The following is a 15,762-nucleotide window of genomic DNA, read 5'->3' on the forward strand; positions in this document are numbered from 1 at the left end:
TGGTAGAATGCCTATCTATTGCTTAGCTAATCATCAAACCTACAAACCGTCGTAGATCTCTACCTCTTTCTTTTGTTAAAAAATAAAGAAAAGAATCGCCAACCACCTTTTGATTTCTTTATGCTAGAGATGGCAGCAGGTTCGGCAGACTATTATCTGTACCTGTTCGATACTTATACCCGTCCGATATGGCTCTGAATGTGGCAGGGCGAGTAGAGAGCGTGATAGAATAGATGGAATGGATCAGATCAAATAAAGCTATATAAATTAATTTTTTATATAATTTTTTAATTGCCTCATTGAGGGGATTTGTAAAGTGATAATATTCGGATAGATTTTAGAGCATGTTCATCTATCTCGAATTTGTTATGGATCAGGTAAAACCCGTCCTGTTTGGGTTGGACTTGGACTGATCAGAACTAAAGAGCAATTTTAGATTTCGGATAAAACTAAAACAGTTTTTCGATTTTTTTTTACTATATCTCCCTATTTTATCTAAAAATATTTGTAAAGGGTTAGAAAAATGGCCCTCCCTGCGCCAGGCTTTCCTACTCGTACTTCCCTCCTTTTTCTTGTTCTTTTGCGTTCAAATACTCATGCCAACAAGACTCAACTCCCTCTTCAAATTCCCCCTGCCTTCCTTCCACTCAGCAACCATTCCGTCCAAAGCGATCAAACCGCCACCCCTCTCGCTCCTCGCCGACCGCTGCTCCTCCATGAAGCAGCTCCTCCAAGTCCACGCCCAGATGGTCGTGTCCGGCCGCATCCACGACAACTACGCCGCCAGCCGCCTCCTCGCCTCCGCGGCCCTCTCCCCCTCCGGCGACCTCCACCACGCCCTCGCCCTCTTCGCCCACACCCCCGACCCCAACTCCTTCATGTGGAACACCCTCATCCGCGCCCTCGCCGACTCCCCCTCCCCATCCGACGCCATCCACCTCTACATCAGGATGAAGATGCTCGGCTTGCCGCCGGGCAAGCACACCTTCCCTTTTGTCCTCAAGGCCTGCGTCAACGTCCATTCTCTCTCCACCTCCCAGCAGCTCCAAGCACATATCTTGAAACACGGTCTGGATTCGGATTTGTATGTCATCAATGGGTTGGTGCGCTGCTACGCGGCATGCGAGCTCGTGCATGGTGCCCGCCGGTTGTTCGATGAAGCTCCTGAGAGAAATTTGATAATTTGGACAACGATGATCAGCGGGTATGTTCATAATTTCTGCTCCAATGAAGCTTTGGTTCTCTTTGATCGGATGATTCAGACGGGTGTCGAACCGGGCGATGCCACTCTGGCGTCGGTGCTGTCGGCTTGTGCCCGATCAGGTGGGCTGGACTTGGGGAAGCAGATTCATTTGTATATAAAGGAGAAGGGGATTGAGGTGGGAGTGATTCTTGGGACGGCTTTGGTGGATATGTATGCCAAGAACGGTGCGATCTCGATCGCGCTTGAATTGTTTAGGGAAATGCCAGAGAAGAATACTGCGACGTGGAATGCGATGATTTGTGGATTGGCTCACCATGGACATGTCAAAGATGCTCTTGATCTGTTCTGGGAACTGGAAAAGGCAGCGGTCCGGCCCAATGATATTACTTTCGTCGGTGTCTTGTCGGCTTGTTGTCATGCTGGATTACTTGAAGTGGGTCGGCAGATTTTTGATTCGATGAAGAAGGATTATGGGATTGAGCCGAAAGTAGAGCACTACGGATGCATGGTTGATCTTCTAGGGCGGAGCGGGAAGCTGCTGGAGGCAGAGGAGTTGATTCAGGGAATGAAATGGCGAGCAGATATTGTGGTCTTGGGAGCTCTGCTGACAGCCTGTAAGAATTATGGGAATATCGAGATTGCAGAGAGGGTGGTGCAGGAGATAATCAAATTGGAGCCCGATAACCACGGGGTGTACATTGTTCTATCCAATATGTATGCGGAGGTGGGGAGATGGCAGGATGTAGTGAGGTTGAGAAAAGTGATGAGGGATGGAGGATTGAAGAAGATTCCTGGATGGAGTTGTGTGGATGGTGATCGGTAGTCGAATGATTTGTATGTCTACCTACCTGATTGCCTATGCCGAAGTTGGAAAAAATTAGGCCGACTATTGTTCTCATGACACAAGAATGCCTAATACGTAAGCTGGTAATTGTCATAATTTATGCACATCCCAAAGATAAAACAAGTGCTCTACTTCGTTATTGAAAGCAGCCTACAAAATGCAAGGTCTTGTCCCCTGGAGTATTTGGTTTCAAGAAACTTTGAGAAGGCAACTGAGATGGGTGCTATGCAGCGAAGAGATATAAATTTCTATCATATGCTGAGGGTTTGATCTTCTTCAATGGATAGAATCAGAGAACTAAGAGGAAAGCAAAAAATCTGTGAATCAATCAAATCAAGGAAATTTTGTAGGATATTGAGTTAATCAAGGTTTTTATGGGAATTGGATTACCATATGCCACAATTCATGCATTTGCTCTCTGTATTAATGTGAGTAGCTTCTATATTTCAGTCAGTTTGTGATACGAAGAAAACTAAGCATAAATAACTGACTTCATTTATAAGATTGAACCGCTGTTGTCATCTGAACTTCTATGTTGAACGTTATTTGTTTGGCCAATCCAATTCGTATTCTATCTTGTCAGTTTCTCTTGGCTGGTCTTTCTAAATTTTGAATTTCTATCATTGTTCATGTTAATAATTGGTATGTAGATTTTTCTCAATTCTATAGGTTCTTTGAAGGTAAGCAACAATCTAAAGACACAGCAAGGAGGAGACATTTAAGGATTTTGTTCGAGTCTAAATAAATGTTGTTGGAAGGGCAAGACTGAGAACAATTGAGAAGAAACTCCAAACATGGGTGAGATATTGCAGCTAGAGTGTGGAGTTTAATATTAATAATAATGATAATGGTAATGATAATGATAGTTATAGTAATAATAGTAATAATAGAAAGAGAGATGAAGACAACTTCAAAGATCTAAATTTGTGCATACATTGTTGCCTGCTTCAGAAAGGGAGAAAAAAGAAACAACCTTTACAGAATGTAGATGGAAATGAATCCATTTAAGGTTACTATGCTTGGATTTGATGAATTGGGATGGAGTAATTTTAGAGAGTCAGTTTAGATGCCAACATATTGCAATCACAGTAGTTTACTGTTACAGCAAATTGGAGAACAATCCCTCTTTTTTTGCAGTCTCACTGCGATTGCCAGACCTGGTGAAATACACATGGGCATTCGATCACCAGTTTAAGAACATCCCCCATCCATAGCTACTGCAACAATTCTAAATTCCAAATTGTTTCCTTATCTCAGTATTACATCCATAATTCAATAAGAATTGATGAATTTGGATCATAAGGTTTGGTGTACCGGTTAGATTTGTAACATGATATTGAGCCAGCCTCATGTTTGGAGTTAAAGAACTTTCGATGAAAAGGGCTACATGAAAAACAAAAAGAAAAGAAAAAATAAGATCCACCTATAGAAACATCTGGTGATCTGAGCGCAGTCATCATATGGAAAAGACTCATCTTGGTTAAAACTAGAGGTGCCAATAGGTCGTGTTGGATTAGATTCGAGTCTGGTTGAACCGGGTTCGGTGAAACAGTGAAACAACTAATTAGCAACAGTCTGACAGGAGTTTAATGGGAATATGGTATTTGGAAACTTGAGCAGGCAGGAGATAATTAAGTTGAACTTAAGTAGTATAGTTCTTTTAATAATACCAGGGCTTTTTGCCCTCCTTATCCCTTAAAAAAAAATAGTATGGTTTAAATTGAGTTTTGAGTTGCAGTCTCGGATGTGGGTTATTGCATTGTTCTTCGACAAATTGGATTAGTTTATACCTCTTTATAGTTATGATAATATATGCTAGGGGCAGCTTGTTTTGTAGCTGAGACAGAGAAGATCTGGTTCCTGTAATCAGGAAGTGTAAATAGTGTTATGATATTAAGTTTCACATATGATTTATTTAAAATGGATCATTTGATGGATTATGGTGATATCAGTATGGTGTTTTTGAGGGTGTAACTTTTAGAAGGAAGAGATTGCTTAAGCATTTTTCTTCCTTTTTTTTGGGTGTGTATTATACAACTCATGAATGGGTATAATTTTATTTCTATATGTAAAAGCTTACTTAAAGAATATTTTTTCTTAGTTATCAATCAGTTATCAGCCAAAGCAACAAGTTTTTAAAACCCTGATGCCCATCATTTTTTGTTCTCAAGTTTGTCCCAGATGTCCTCCACAGCTTGTACCAAGAAGGATTATCCCTTCAAGCCAGACTGACCCTAGCATTCTATCTCACAGCAAGAAGCATGGGAAGGAACCTATAGAAAATGCACTCAACTATATTTTGCTCCAAGTACTCAGAGAAATTGATCACCAAAGAATGCCAGCTTTCTAAGTTAGATCAGCAATCAACTCATTATGACATGCACCAACAAATTAAATAATCAATAAAGAATCTTCAATGAAGTACTTTTTCATATACCTGACCACGGTTCCGGAACCACCGGTTCCGGTTCCACAAAAACCTAGAACCTTAACCGAACTGAAAATAGTCAGTTCGGTTCCGGTTCTAGAACCGCCGGTTCCGGTTCTGGTTCTAGACGGTTCCGATTCCGATTTTTTAACATAAATTATAAAAATTTTTAAAAAAATAGATTGTGTAATTAATTTTGAAAAAAAATTTAAATACAAATAGATTGTGTAATTAATACAAAATGATAATTTGTACCTCATTTTATTATTTACTATCAAAGTAAATTTTAATAATACAACTAGATAACATTATAAAAAAATAATAAGTTACATTAAATAAATTTGGAACTAATTTATTTTATTATAAATAAAAAAAAAGAAAAAATTAGACTTGAACTGAATTAAAATTAAGCTGCCTACGTATCCTCTTGGGGTTTAGAGGAATCAAAGCCCTCGTAGTTCACTTATCTTCATGGTTGAGCAATTAACCTCCTTACCTCAATGATCAATCACTATCATTGCTGCCGACTGAAGACGATCCACTAGTTCCAATATCAAATAAGTCTTCACTGTCCTCAAATGTGTTATCTTGTAATCTACGTTCTGCCTTTCTCCAATCGTCAACACATGCTTGAGCTTCCAAGTTATTCGGCCTTAAACAAGATTGTCGCTCATCTAAGATTTGACCTCCAACACTGAATGTTTGCTCAACAACAACGGTTGAGCATGGGCAAGCTAAAATCTCCTTAGCAAATGCCGAGAGGACTGGAAATTGGTTTGAATGCTCCTTCCACCACTTTAATATTGGAAATTGTTAACCTGAAATGCTATCACCAAACTCAAAAGAAGTGGTTAGATAATAATCAAGTTCCACACTAGAATTTGATGAACTCCTCGGGCACTTTTGGCGTTGCAAAATTATTTGCTGTGCAGCGCTAAGATTTGCAACATCTCCAATGCCTCCAATATTACTGGATTGTTGAGGGGTGATATTTTTACCATATTTTGCATTGTACTCATTATATAAATTAATATTATTATTTTTAACAGTAAAAATAATATTTAAAACATCAATATCTTCTTCAAAAGGACCTAAACAACTATAATATACATTTAGATAATCTGTCAAACCATCTAATTTACTACGTGGATCAAAAATAGATGCAACAAGATTAAGAGGTGGAATATTTTTATAATAATTAAGCCATTTTACTTTCATCGCAGAAATAGGAGCTTGCAAATCATTATCTTTCTCAAAAGTTTTAATAGCATCAGCAATATTAACACATTCTAAAACAAGTAAATGAGCAGTAGGATAATAAATACTAGATAAATTATTAGTAGCATCATTAAAAACTTTTAAAACGGCCATAATTTTTTTGCAAACATCCCACTGCTGAGGAAATAAAACCACACTAGAAACATTATTTGCAATAAAAGTACATAATAATTCTTTGTAAGGAAAAGTTTCATTTAAAACTTCATACGTGGAATTTCAACGATTTGGAACATCTTTAGGAAATTTTTTTGGCCTCATATTATGAAGCCGACAAAAAGAAAACCACTCCTTCATAATTTGTGGACGAAACCATATATACTCTAATGCATTTTTAATTGGCTGAAGATACTGACCAAGGAATTTTAAAGCATCTTGAAAACATAAATTTAAAACGTAACATGCACATCGTATATGAAAATATTTACCACCAAATGAGGGTTTACAAAGTTTTTCAAGATGAGAAATTGAAGCAGTATTTGATGATGCATTATCATAAGAAATTGAAAATACTTTATAAACTAAATTATACTTGTCCAAAACATAATTTTATTAGTTTCAAAATATTTTCAGTAGTGTGTCTTTCATCAAAAACTCTAAAGCAATAATTCTTTTTTGCATTTGCCATTCATCATCGATCCAATAACATGTGATACCCATATATGAATGGACTTGCCAATGATCACTCCATATATCAGAACATAAAGAAACATTTCCATTAAAAGATGAAAAAAATTTAGATAAATCATGCTTGCCTTTTTTATATAATTTAACTATAACACGTACGAGTGTAGTCCTAGGAATTCGTTTAGCAGCAGGTTGTAAAGCTTCTTGAGTCATAGCAACATATTCAGGATGTTCAGAAAATCTGAATGACAAATGCATTGCTGAAACCATTTTTGCTAATGAATTCCTATATTTTGCATCATTATATTGAAATAAGTGAGGAGAAGGACTAGATGCAGTGTACCCGATCATTTGTGTTTGTGAGCGATCGATGCCTACTTCTGTTGCATGCTTGCTATTAAGGTGCTTGGTGAACCATCCATATCCACCACCGTGTTTAAATTTGAATATGTGACTGCAGTAGTTGCAAATTACTTGCCATAAACCATCTGGAAGTTCCACTTTCTTGAAATGTTTGACAAATATGTCGGATTTTGGAGCCCTTCCTTTTGATTGTGGATTTGATGGCGGAACTGTAGAATGACTTTCTTGAGTAGCTGCATTTGGATGCAATTCTTGTAGATTTGCCTCATAATTTGGATCAATATCTTCAGGAGATTAAGTTAAATCAAACTCATCAATAGAGGGGTCGGTAATTTGGATCCCAAGAATTTGGATTTGGAATATATATTTTCTTGGCTTTATTTGAGCGGGAGGAAGACATTTTTGATAATTGGATTGGAAAAAATGAAAATATGGGAAGGTTATGGAATGTGTAGAGAATTGGAATAGATTGAATGATTGAGAGAGCGAAAAATTGAGAGAGAGAGAGAGATTGGAAGATTAAATGGTGTGGTGAAAAAATTGATTTGGAGAGGTATATATAGTGTTGCGGATAATTTTTGTTTCCCAAAATGCCCCTCAAACTAGCCATTTTTTAGTTGTTAGAAGGGGTAAAATAGTCGTTTCCCAAAATGCCCCTCAAACTAGCAGTTTTTTAGTTGTTAGGAGGGGTAAAATAGTTATTTTTTCGATTCGAACTGGAACCGAACTGCCGGTTTCGGTTCGGTTTCGGTTCGGTTCCATCAGACCTGGAACCTTAACCGAACTGTATTCCTCAAGGTTCCGGTTCGGTTAAGAACCGTGAGACACGGTTCCGGTTCGGTTAAGAACCGTGAGACACGGTTCCGGTTCCGGTCCGGTTCCCCGGTTAGACCCGAACCGTGGTCAGGTCTACTTTCTCACTTCTCATGATTAGCCAGAAAAAATATATAAATTTTGAAATAATTTTTTTTGAACCAAAGTTCACTTAATGATTATTTCCTATCCAGTTATGAAAGAATTTTGTTCTAATTTCTAATTTTTATAAATATTAGTAATTTTCTTAAATTTTAATTCAAATTGAAAGCATCAATATCTTCAAGTGGGTGTATATTTAATTCGGATGAATGCATGTAAGGATCCATACGGGCGTGTATTTCATTGCATGTTTAGGAGATCATGGGTAATTATGTAGGGTCAAGAAATCTAAACAAAACCTATTAACTAATGTTTTTGGATAGGGTTTTGAGTTGTGAGAAATAAAATTAGAGTGGACTTAGCCTACAACCCATATGGACTAAAAAATACTGTAGCATAATATATTTGGGGCTGACTGTTAGGAAAATGCTTCAGGACTGAAACATGTCCACGTGTTTTTGTCAAACTGATTGTGTCAAAGTTTGTTCCTGTTTTTTAGGAATTAGTTATTTTGTTATTTATTCTTTGTAATCGTGGAGCAAGTTTCGGATCATGTTGTTATGGGTTGTTATTTTTCAAACTTTAAAAATTGTAATGTTTTAATTATTAATTGAGAGTAGCACTCTGTTCTTAAAAAAAAGAAACAACAATTGGTATTAGAGCACTCTTCTTAAGGGATCTGTGAGTGAGTGTGTGAGGTTGCTGTGTCATGGACGTAGAAGCAAGTTCCAGTTTCTCTTCAATTTCTCCACCGGTGTTTGATGGAGACAACTACCAGGTTTGGGCAGTTCGTATGGAGGCGTATATGGAAGCTTTGGATATTTGGGAAGCAGTGGAAGAGGATTATGAAATTCCTGCTCTCCCAAACAATCCTACCATGGTGCAGATCAAATCGCAGAAGGAGAAGAAGACAAAGAAATCCAAGGCAAAGGCCTGCTTGTTCGCTGCAGTCTCATCTACTATCTTCACTCGGATTATGACTCTAAAGTCAGCATATGAGATATGGAATTATCTCAAGTCAGAGTATGAGGGAGATGAAAGAATCAAAGGAATGCGTGTGCTAAACTTGATTCGAGAATTCGAGCTGCAGAAGATGAAGGAAATAGAGTCAATTAAAGAGTATTCTGATAGGTTACTGGACATTGCAAACTGAATCAGATTACTTGGTTCTGCGTTTAAGGACTCAAGAATTGTTGAAAAAATTCTTGTAACAGTGCCTGAAAAATTTGAGGCATCTATTTCAGCCTTGGAAAATACCAAGGATCTGACTCAAATCACTCTTGCAGAGATTCTCAATGCTTTGCAAGCACAGGAGCAAAGAAGAGCCATGAGACAAGAAGGTGCTGTTGAAGGAGCCTTGCCAGCCAAACATCATGAGAATGCGAGGAACAACAACAAGAAGAAGTTTTTCAAGAAGAATCAAAATCCTACTGGAGAACCTTCAGCCAACAACAAAGCAGGAGTCAAGAAGGGTTCTTATCCTCCATGTCAACACTGCGGCAGAAAGGGTCATCCTCCTTTCAAATGTTGGAGAAGACCAGACGTCAAGTGCACCAAATGCAACCAAATGGTGCATGAAGTTGTAATCTGCAAAAACAGGAACCAACAACATGGTGAAGAGGCTAAGATTGCTGATCAAGAGGAGGAGGATCAACTGTTCGTGGCTACATGTTTCACTGGCAGCAAATCAAGTGAAAGTTGGCTGATTGACAGTGGTTGCACCAATCATATGACCTATGACAAGGAACTTTTCAAAGACTTGAGGCCAACAAATATCACCAAAATCAGAATTGGAAATGGTGACTATATCTCAGTCAAAGGAATGGGGACAGTTGCAATTGCAAGCTATTCAGGTACAAAGCTCATTCTCGATGTTTTTTTGTTCCTGAAATTGATCAAAACTTGTTAAGTGTTGGCCAACTGATTCAAATAGGTTTCAAAGTTGTTTTCAAAGACAAATATTGCCTAATTAAAGATGCAGCTGATCAAGAAATCTTCAAAGTGGAAATGAAAGGGAAGAGTTTTTCACTCAATCCATTGGAGGAGCAATTGGCCTTTCCAGCCAAAGGAAATATCACAGAAGTGTGGCACAAGAGGCTCGGACATTATCACCACCAAGGCCTGCTGCAAATGAAGTCCAAGTTGATGGTAGAAGATCTTCCAGAACTTGATGATCACCTACCAAACTGTAAAGCATGTCAGTTTGGAAAGCAAAATAGGAAGCCATTCCTGAAGTCAACCTGGGGAGCCACTCACAAATTGCAGCTCATCCACACGGATGTTGCAGGCCCTCAAAGAACACCTTCTTTAAAAGGTAGTCTCTATTATATTACCTTTATTGATGACTTCACCAGGATGTGCTGGATTTTTTTCTTGAAGTTTAAATCAGAAGTAGCTCAAGTTTTTTGGAAGTTCAAGGCAAGAGTTGAGAATGAAAGTGGCTGCAAAATTCAAATTGTAAGGTCTGACAATGGGAAGGAGTACACTTCGGCAGAATTTGACAAGTTTCGTGAAGATGCAGGTATAGAGCATCAGCTTACAGCCTCTTATACTCCTCAGCAGAATGGAGTTAGTGAAAGGAGAAATAGATACATCATGGAGATGTCAAAATGCATGCTGCATGAGAAGAATTTGCCAAAGAGGTTTTGGGCAGAGGCAGCAAATATGGCTGTGTTTCTTCAAAACAGGCTTCCCACAAAGGCATTGAAGGAACAGACACCATTTCAGGCATGGTATGGTTATAAACCATCTTTGAAATTCCTTAAAGTATTTGGTTGCTTGTGTTTCACTCATGTTCCAAAGAGCAAGCGTGACAAGCTTGATAGGAGAGCTTCACCAGGTATTTTTATAGGCTATAGTACTGTCAGCAAGGCCTATAAAATTTTCCAACCACAAATCGGAAATATTGTTGTTAACAGGGATGCTCACTTCGTGGAGGATGAAGAGTGGAGTTGGGATGATGCAGAGAAGAAGGGTTAGACCATGGCAGGGCTGAAACTCAAGTTTTCTGGTTCAAGCATCGAAGAAGAAGATGACTGGCAGAATGAAACAGTGGATGATGCTTCCGTGAGAGGAACAAGGTTGCTCTCAGATGTTTATGAAAGGTGCAATGTTGCTGTGTGTGAACCTGCTGACTATGCTGAAGCAAAAAAGGATCAAAAGTGGATAGCTGCAATGGAAGAGGAGCTGTCAATGATAGAGAAGAACAAGACTTGGATCCTTGTAGACAGACCTCAAGGCAGGAAGGTAATTGGAGTAAAGTGGGTGTTTAGAACCAAGCTTAACGCTAATGGATCGATCAACAAGCACAAAGCCAGGCTTGTGGTTAAAGGGTATGCCCAAATCTTTGGTGTTGATTACTCTGACACTTTTGCTCCTATTGCTAGATTGGACACAATCAGGTTACTACTTGCAATAACTGCACAAAAGGGCTGGAAAGTGTTCCAGTTGGATGTCAAATCAGTTTTTTTAAATGGTGTCTTACAGGTAGGGGTGGCAATCGGGTCGGGTCGGATCACATGCAGGTCGGGTCAGAAAATTATAAACCTGAACCTGACCTGTTTATTAAACAGATCAGAAATTACAATCTGAACCTGACCTGTTTATTAAACAGGTAACTCGACCCGACCTGTTTAACCTGTTTAATAAACAGGTAATTTGTTTACCCAACCCGACCCGACCTGTTTAACCTGTTTGCCCAACCTGATCCATTTAACATGTTTAGACCTGTTTAACCTGCCCAACCCAACCTGTTTAACCTGCCCAATCCGTCCTGTTTAGATCTGTTTAGATCCGTTTAACCTGTTTAGACCTGTTTAACCTATTTAACCCGTTTAACCTGTTTAGACCTGTTTAATCTTCCCAACAGTTAAACGGTTAAATGGTTTAAACGGGTCAGACATCTAAAACCCGTATCCGATCCAATTAATAAATAGGTTAAACGGGTCGACCTGTTTACGACCCGAACATATTTAGGCCAAATCCAAACCTGTTTATGGTGGGTCGAACACGGATCGGGTTGGCAGGTGGGGTCATATTTTGCCACCCCTACTTACAGGAAGAAATTTATGTTGAGCAGCCCGAAGGATTTGTGAAGGAAGATGAAGGAGATAAAGTCTGTCTTCTCAAAAAGGCCTTTTATGGTCTAAAACAAGCTTTAAGAGCTTGGTATAGCAAAATTGATGAACGTTAGCTGAACTTGGGATTTGTGAAAAGTCTATCAGAACAACCTTGTATGTCAAGCACAATGGTACTGACATTCTTATTGTTTCACTGTATGTTGATGACCTACTGGTTACAGGAAACAATGCAGATCATATTCAAAATTTCAAACAGGAGATGATGAAGGTGTTTGAAATGACAGATCTCGGGCTCATGTCCTATTTCCTTGGTATGGAGATCAAGCAAGGGCAAGGTGAAGTTTTCATCTATCAGAAGAAGTATGCAAAGGAAATACTGAAGAAGTTTCAGATGGAGGAATGCAAGGCAGCAAGCACTCCAATGAATCAAAAAGAGAAGCTGTGCAAAGAAGATGGTGCTGACAAAGTTGATGAAGGATATTTCAGGAGTTTGATTGGTTGCTTGATGTATCTCACAACAACAAGGCCTGATATCTTGAATGCTGTAAGTATTTTGTCTCGATTCATGCACTGTGCAAGTGAATTATATCTCAAGGCTGCCAAGAGAGTGATTCGATACGTCAAGGGCACAAGTGATTTTGGTGTTTAAGTTCACAAGAAGCAAGGAGTTCAAGCTGGTTGGCATTTCTGACAGTGACTGGGGAGGTTCTATTGATGATATGAGGAGCACTTCAGGTTACTGTTTTACTCTTGGCTCTGGTGTTTTTTCATGGAGCTCGAAGAAGCAAGAAACTGTAGCTCAATCCACTATCGAAGCAGAGTTTATTGCTGCAACAGCTACTGTTAATCAAGCTTTATGGCTGAGGAAAATTTTAGTTGATCTTAATCTGGAGCAGAAGGAAAGCACAGAGATTCTTATTGACAACCAAGCTGCTATTGCTATCTCTCATAATCCCGTGTTTCGTGGGAAGACTAAGCATTTTAACATCAAGTTATTCTTCCTAAGGGAAGTACAGAAACATGGAGATGTGATTCTTGTCTACTGCAAAACAGAAAATCAAGTTGCAGACATTTTAACCAAACCATTGCCTGCTTGCAAGTTAGAGTTTCTGAGGTCAAGACTTGGTGTTTGCAGCTCCTAAAGCAAGGAGGAGTGTTAGGAAAATGCTTCAAGACTGAAACATTTCCACGTGTTTTTATCAAGTTGATTGTGTCAAAGTTTGTTCCTGTTTTTTAGGAATTAGTTATTTTGTTATTTATTCTTTGCAATCGTGGAGCAAGTTTCGGATCATGTTGTTAGTGGGTTGTTATTTTTCAAACTTTAAATATTGTAATATTTTAATTATTAATTGAGAGTAGCACTCTGTTCTTTAAAAAAAAGAAACAACAATACTGACCACGGGCCAATCATGGTATTTATAATTAAATTTGATTGGGGATATTGTAACAACTCAGGACCTCACCCAAAATGGCTAGCCGGAAGGTATTGTTTGGATTACTTGATCCTCTATAAGTACCCAAGATCTACCCAGCGAATAACTAATGTGGGACTAAACACACGCCCGCACGGGTCCTCACATACTCCCCCCGTTCAAGCCCTGACGTCCTCGTCAGGCTAAGGATTCAAATCCATTCAAATCTAATCACAAACACCACGATCGGTCCATGGTCAACCCCAATGGATCCTTGCTGCAGTGTCTCCTAGTCCACATAAGTTATGGGCCGAATCCGCTCTGATACCATTTGTAACAACTCAGGACCTCACTCAAAATGGCTAGCCGGAAGGTATTGTTTGGATTACTTGATCCTCTATAAGTACCTAAGATCTACCCAGCGAATAACTGATGTGGGACTAAACACACGCCCGCACGGGTCCTCACAGATATATACCTTTAGCCTGGTAGAGATGCCAAGGCTTAAACGAGAGAAATACATGTATGCATTTAGTTCAACAGCTATAAAATTTTTTTAGTATTTATAGAGGACCAAGAAACCAAATAATAACTTCTAGTTAGTTTTTTTGTATGAGGTTCTATGGCTGTTACATTGACTCTAGGAGCTATCCATGAACCAAGTAATGTTGGATAGCTTGGATAATCTTCGAAAGAATGATAAGGCATTAAATTTCTCAATTCTCTTTTACCATTCTACAGAGTCTTGGTTATTACGTTAATGTAGAAGATGGAGAGTGTAATGGAGAATGCCATGCTTCACTTCTTGTCAATGAAATAAGAAAAGTTTCAAGCATGAGAAAATGTTGAAAGTTTCATCGATACAGATTCATTGAGAGGAAGGGAGCATATCAAAGAAATATGATGAAGATAATGGAAGGTCTTGCTCCAAGTGTAAAGATAAAAAAATGCAATGCTTTTTGCAAGAAAGAATGTCATCTCAAGAGAGAATTTAAGAGGAGGTAAGAATGGCCCCGGAAGCACCAGAACTTCAACAAAAAGCGAGCATAGCTAGCAATTTCAATTAGGATAGCAATTTTCTCACAACTTCCAAAGATATGGGTATTTGTATCATCCTTGCTCCAAAAGGAATCGATTTATTCTATTTGTGACAAAGGAATGTACAAATTAAGGTTCTAACAATTGACGGTACGTGTGGTAACATACCATTCTAGCAAAAAATCAGCATTGGTACATAGCATACCAACATAGGACATAGTTTTGTACTGTGTGTCAATATGTGTTTGGAACTAATTTTTCAAAAAATTGAACAGACCCTCTTGTACCATTTTCCAAAACCTTGGTACAAATAATTTATCAATATACAAGAAAGCAAATTTGATAGCATGCTTCCTAAATTCAAAGACCTACATACTACATGCAACCAATCATTTCTTATATTTTGCCGATAATATTATTTTTGTCAATTTTACAAACACTAATGTTAGAAAAAAAATTGGACAAATTATGCCTTCTAGCTACGATTTTTGTATATTGATTTCTTCCTACTCGACTAGAAGTTCAAATTTAAATATTATATAGCTGTTATGCATGCAGTCTATCATTCCAAACATTGGATAATTGGAATGTAAATCTATTCAAAGATAAAAAATTTTGAAATTTGCTTTGTTGATCCTTCAAAACATCCTATACATATATATATATATTTTTGGTACAATGGCCGCTCATCCTACTCTAGTGTAGGTGCAACTAACAGAATCAAGGGCTACAATCTGGCACAAATGTGAGGGGAGCCTCCTGATGTGGCCAACGGACCTCTCCGGAGTGCTGCACAGTACAGGATGTGACCCAGTCTGCGGCTCTGTTCATCTTCCGGCACACAAATACTGTCTAAAAGGCGCTATAATCTCTCAGTATCAAACAGATATTACATAGCAGGAGACTCCCGTCTCCCCTCCATCCCTCCTCTCGTATCCAGATGATCACTATGGCCGAGTCTCCCTCAAGAATGATGCGTTCAGCTCCCAGCCTTCGTCTCGCATAGAAGATGCCCTCCTATGCTGCCCTGGGCTCCGCCTCTATAGCTGATAGCCCATCGGTGCTCCGCCCACCTACAGCAATCATATGTGAGTCACGACCTTTGATCACAAAGCCCACACCTGCCCTATCATAATCTCTAGGACCACTCCCATCGAAATTCACCTTTAGATAGCCAAGAGGTGGGGACTTCCAAGAGATAAAGAGAAACCTAGGCATTGAAGCAGCCGAGTGGGGTTCTAAGATGTCCTTGGCTATCCCATATGAACTTGCCATAATGGCCCTGATGATCTCAACAGCCTGGATGCAAGCTCTCTCTACGGCACTCTACGGAGACTCCCACCTGTCCTCGAAGATCCGGACGTTCCTGTCCAACCATATATGGTACGCCAAATAGGCCAATTTGATCTCCTACGCCATCGTTCTCGGGCTCCGCATAGCCTCCCTCAACTAGTGTAAGAGGTTGTTTGTAGATCGGGTAGCCTAGTGCCAGCGAAGGCAAGCCCAGCTCTAGATCTGTACTCCCCGCTCATGTCCAAGCAACACATGACTGATGAATTTCTCCACATCTGGACATC

General features: G+C 39.1%; 1 protein-coding gene across 1 annotated transcript; it reads left to right on the top strand.

Moving 5' to 3' along the window:
- Positions 1-290: 290 nt before the first annotated feature.
- Positions 291-2,606, top strand: LOC103696412 (pentatricopeptide repeat-containing protein At5g56310-like). Its single transcript, XM_008778025.4, has one exon. The coding sequence runs from the start codon at positions 597-599 to the stop codon at positions 2,025-2,027; it is 1,431 nt and encodes a 476-aa protein (XP_008776247.1). The 5' UTR covers positions 291-596; the 3' UTR covers positions 2,028-2,606.
- The last annotated feature ends 13,156 nt before the right edge of the window (positions 2,607-15,762 follow it).

This window comes from Phoenix dactylifera, chromosome 14 (assembly GCF_009389715.1).
Source record: "Phoenix dactylifera cultivar Barhee BC4 chromosome 14, palm_55x_up_171113_PBpolish2nd_filt_p, whole genome shotgun sequence".
Taxonomy (NCBI): domain Eukaryota; kingdom Viridiplantae; phylum Streptophyta; class Magnoliopsida; order Arecales; family Arecaceae; genus Phoenix; species Phoenix dactylifera.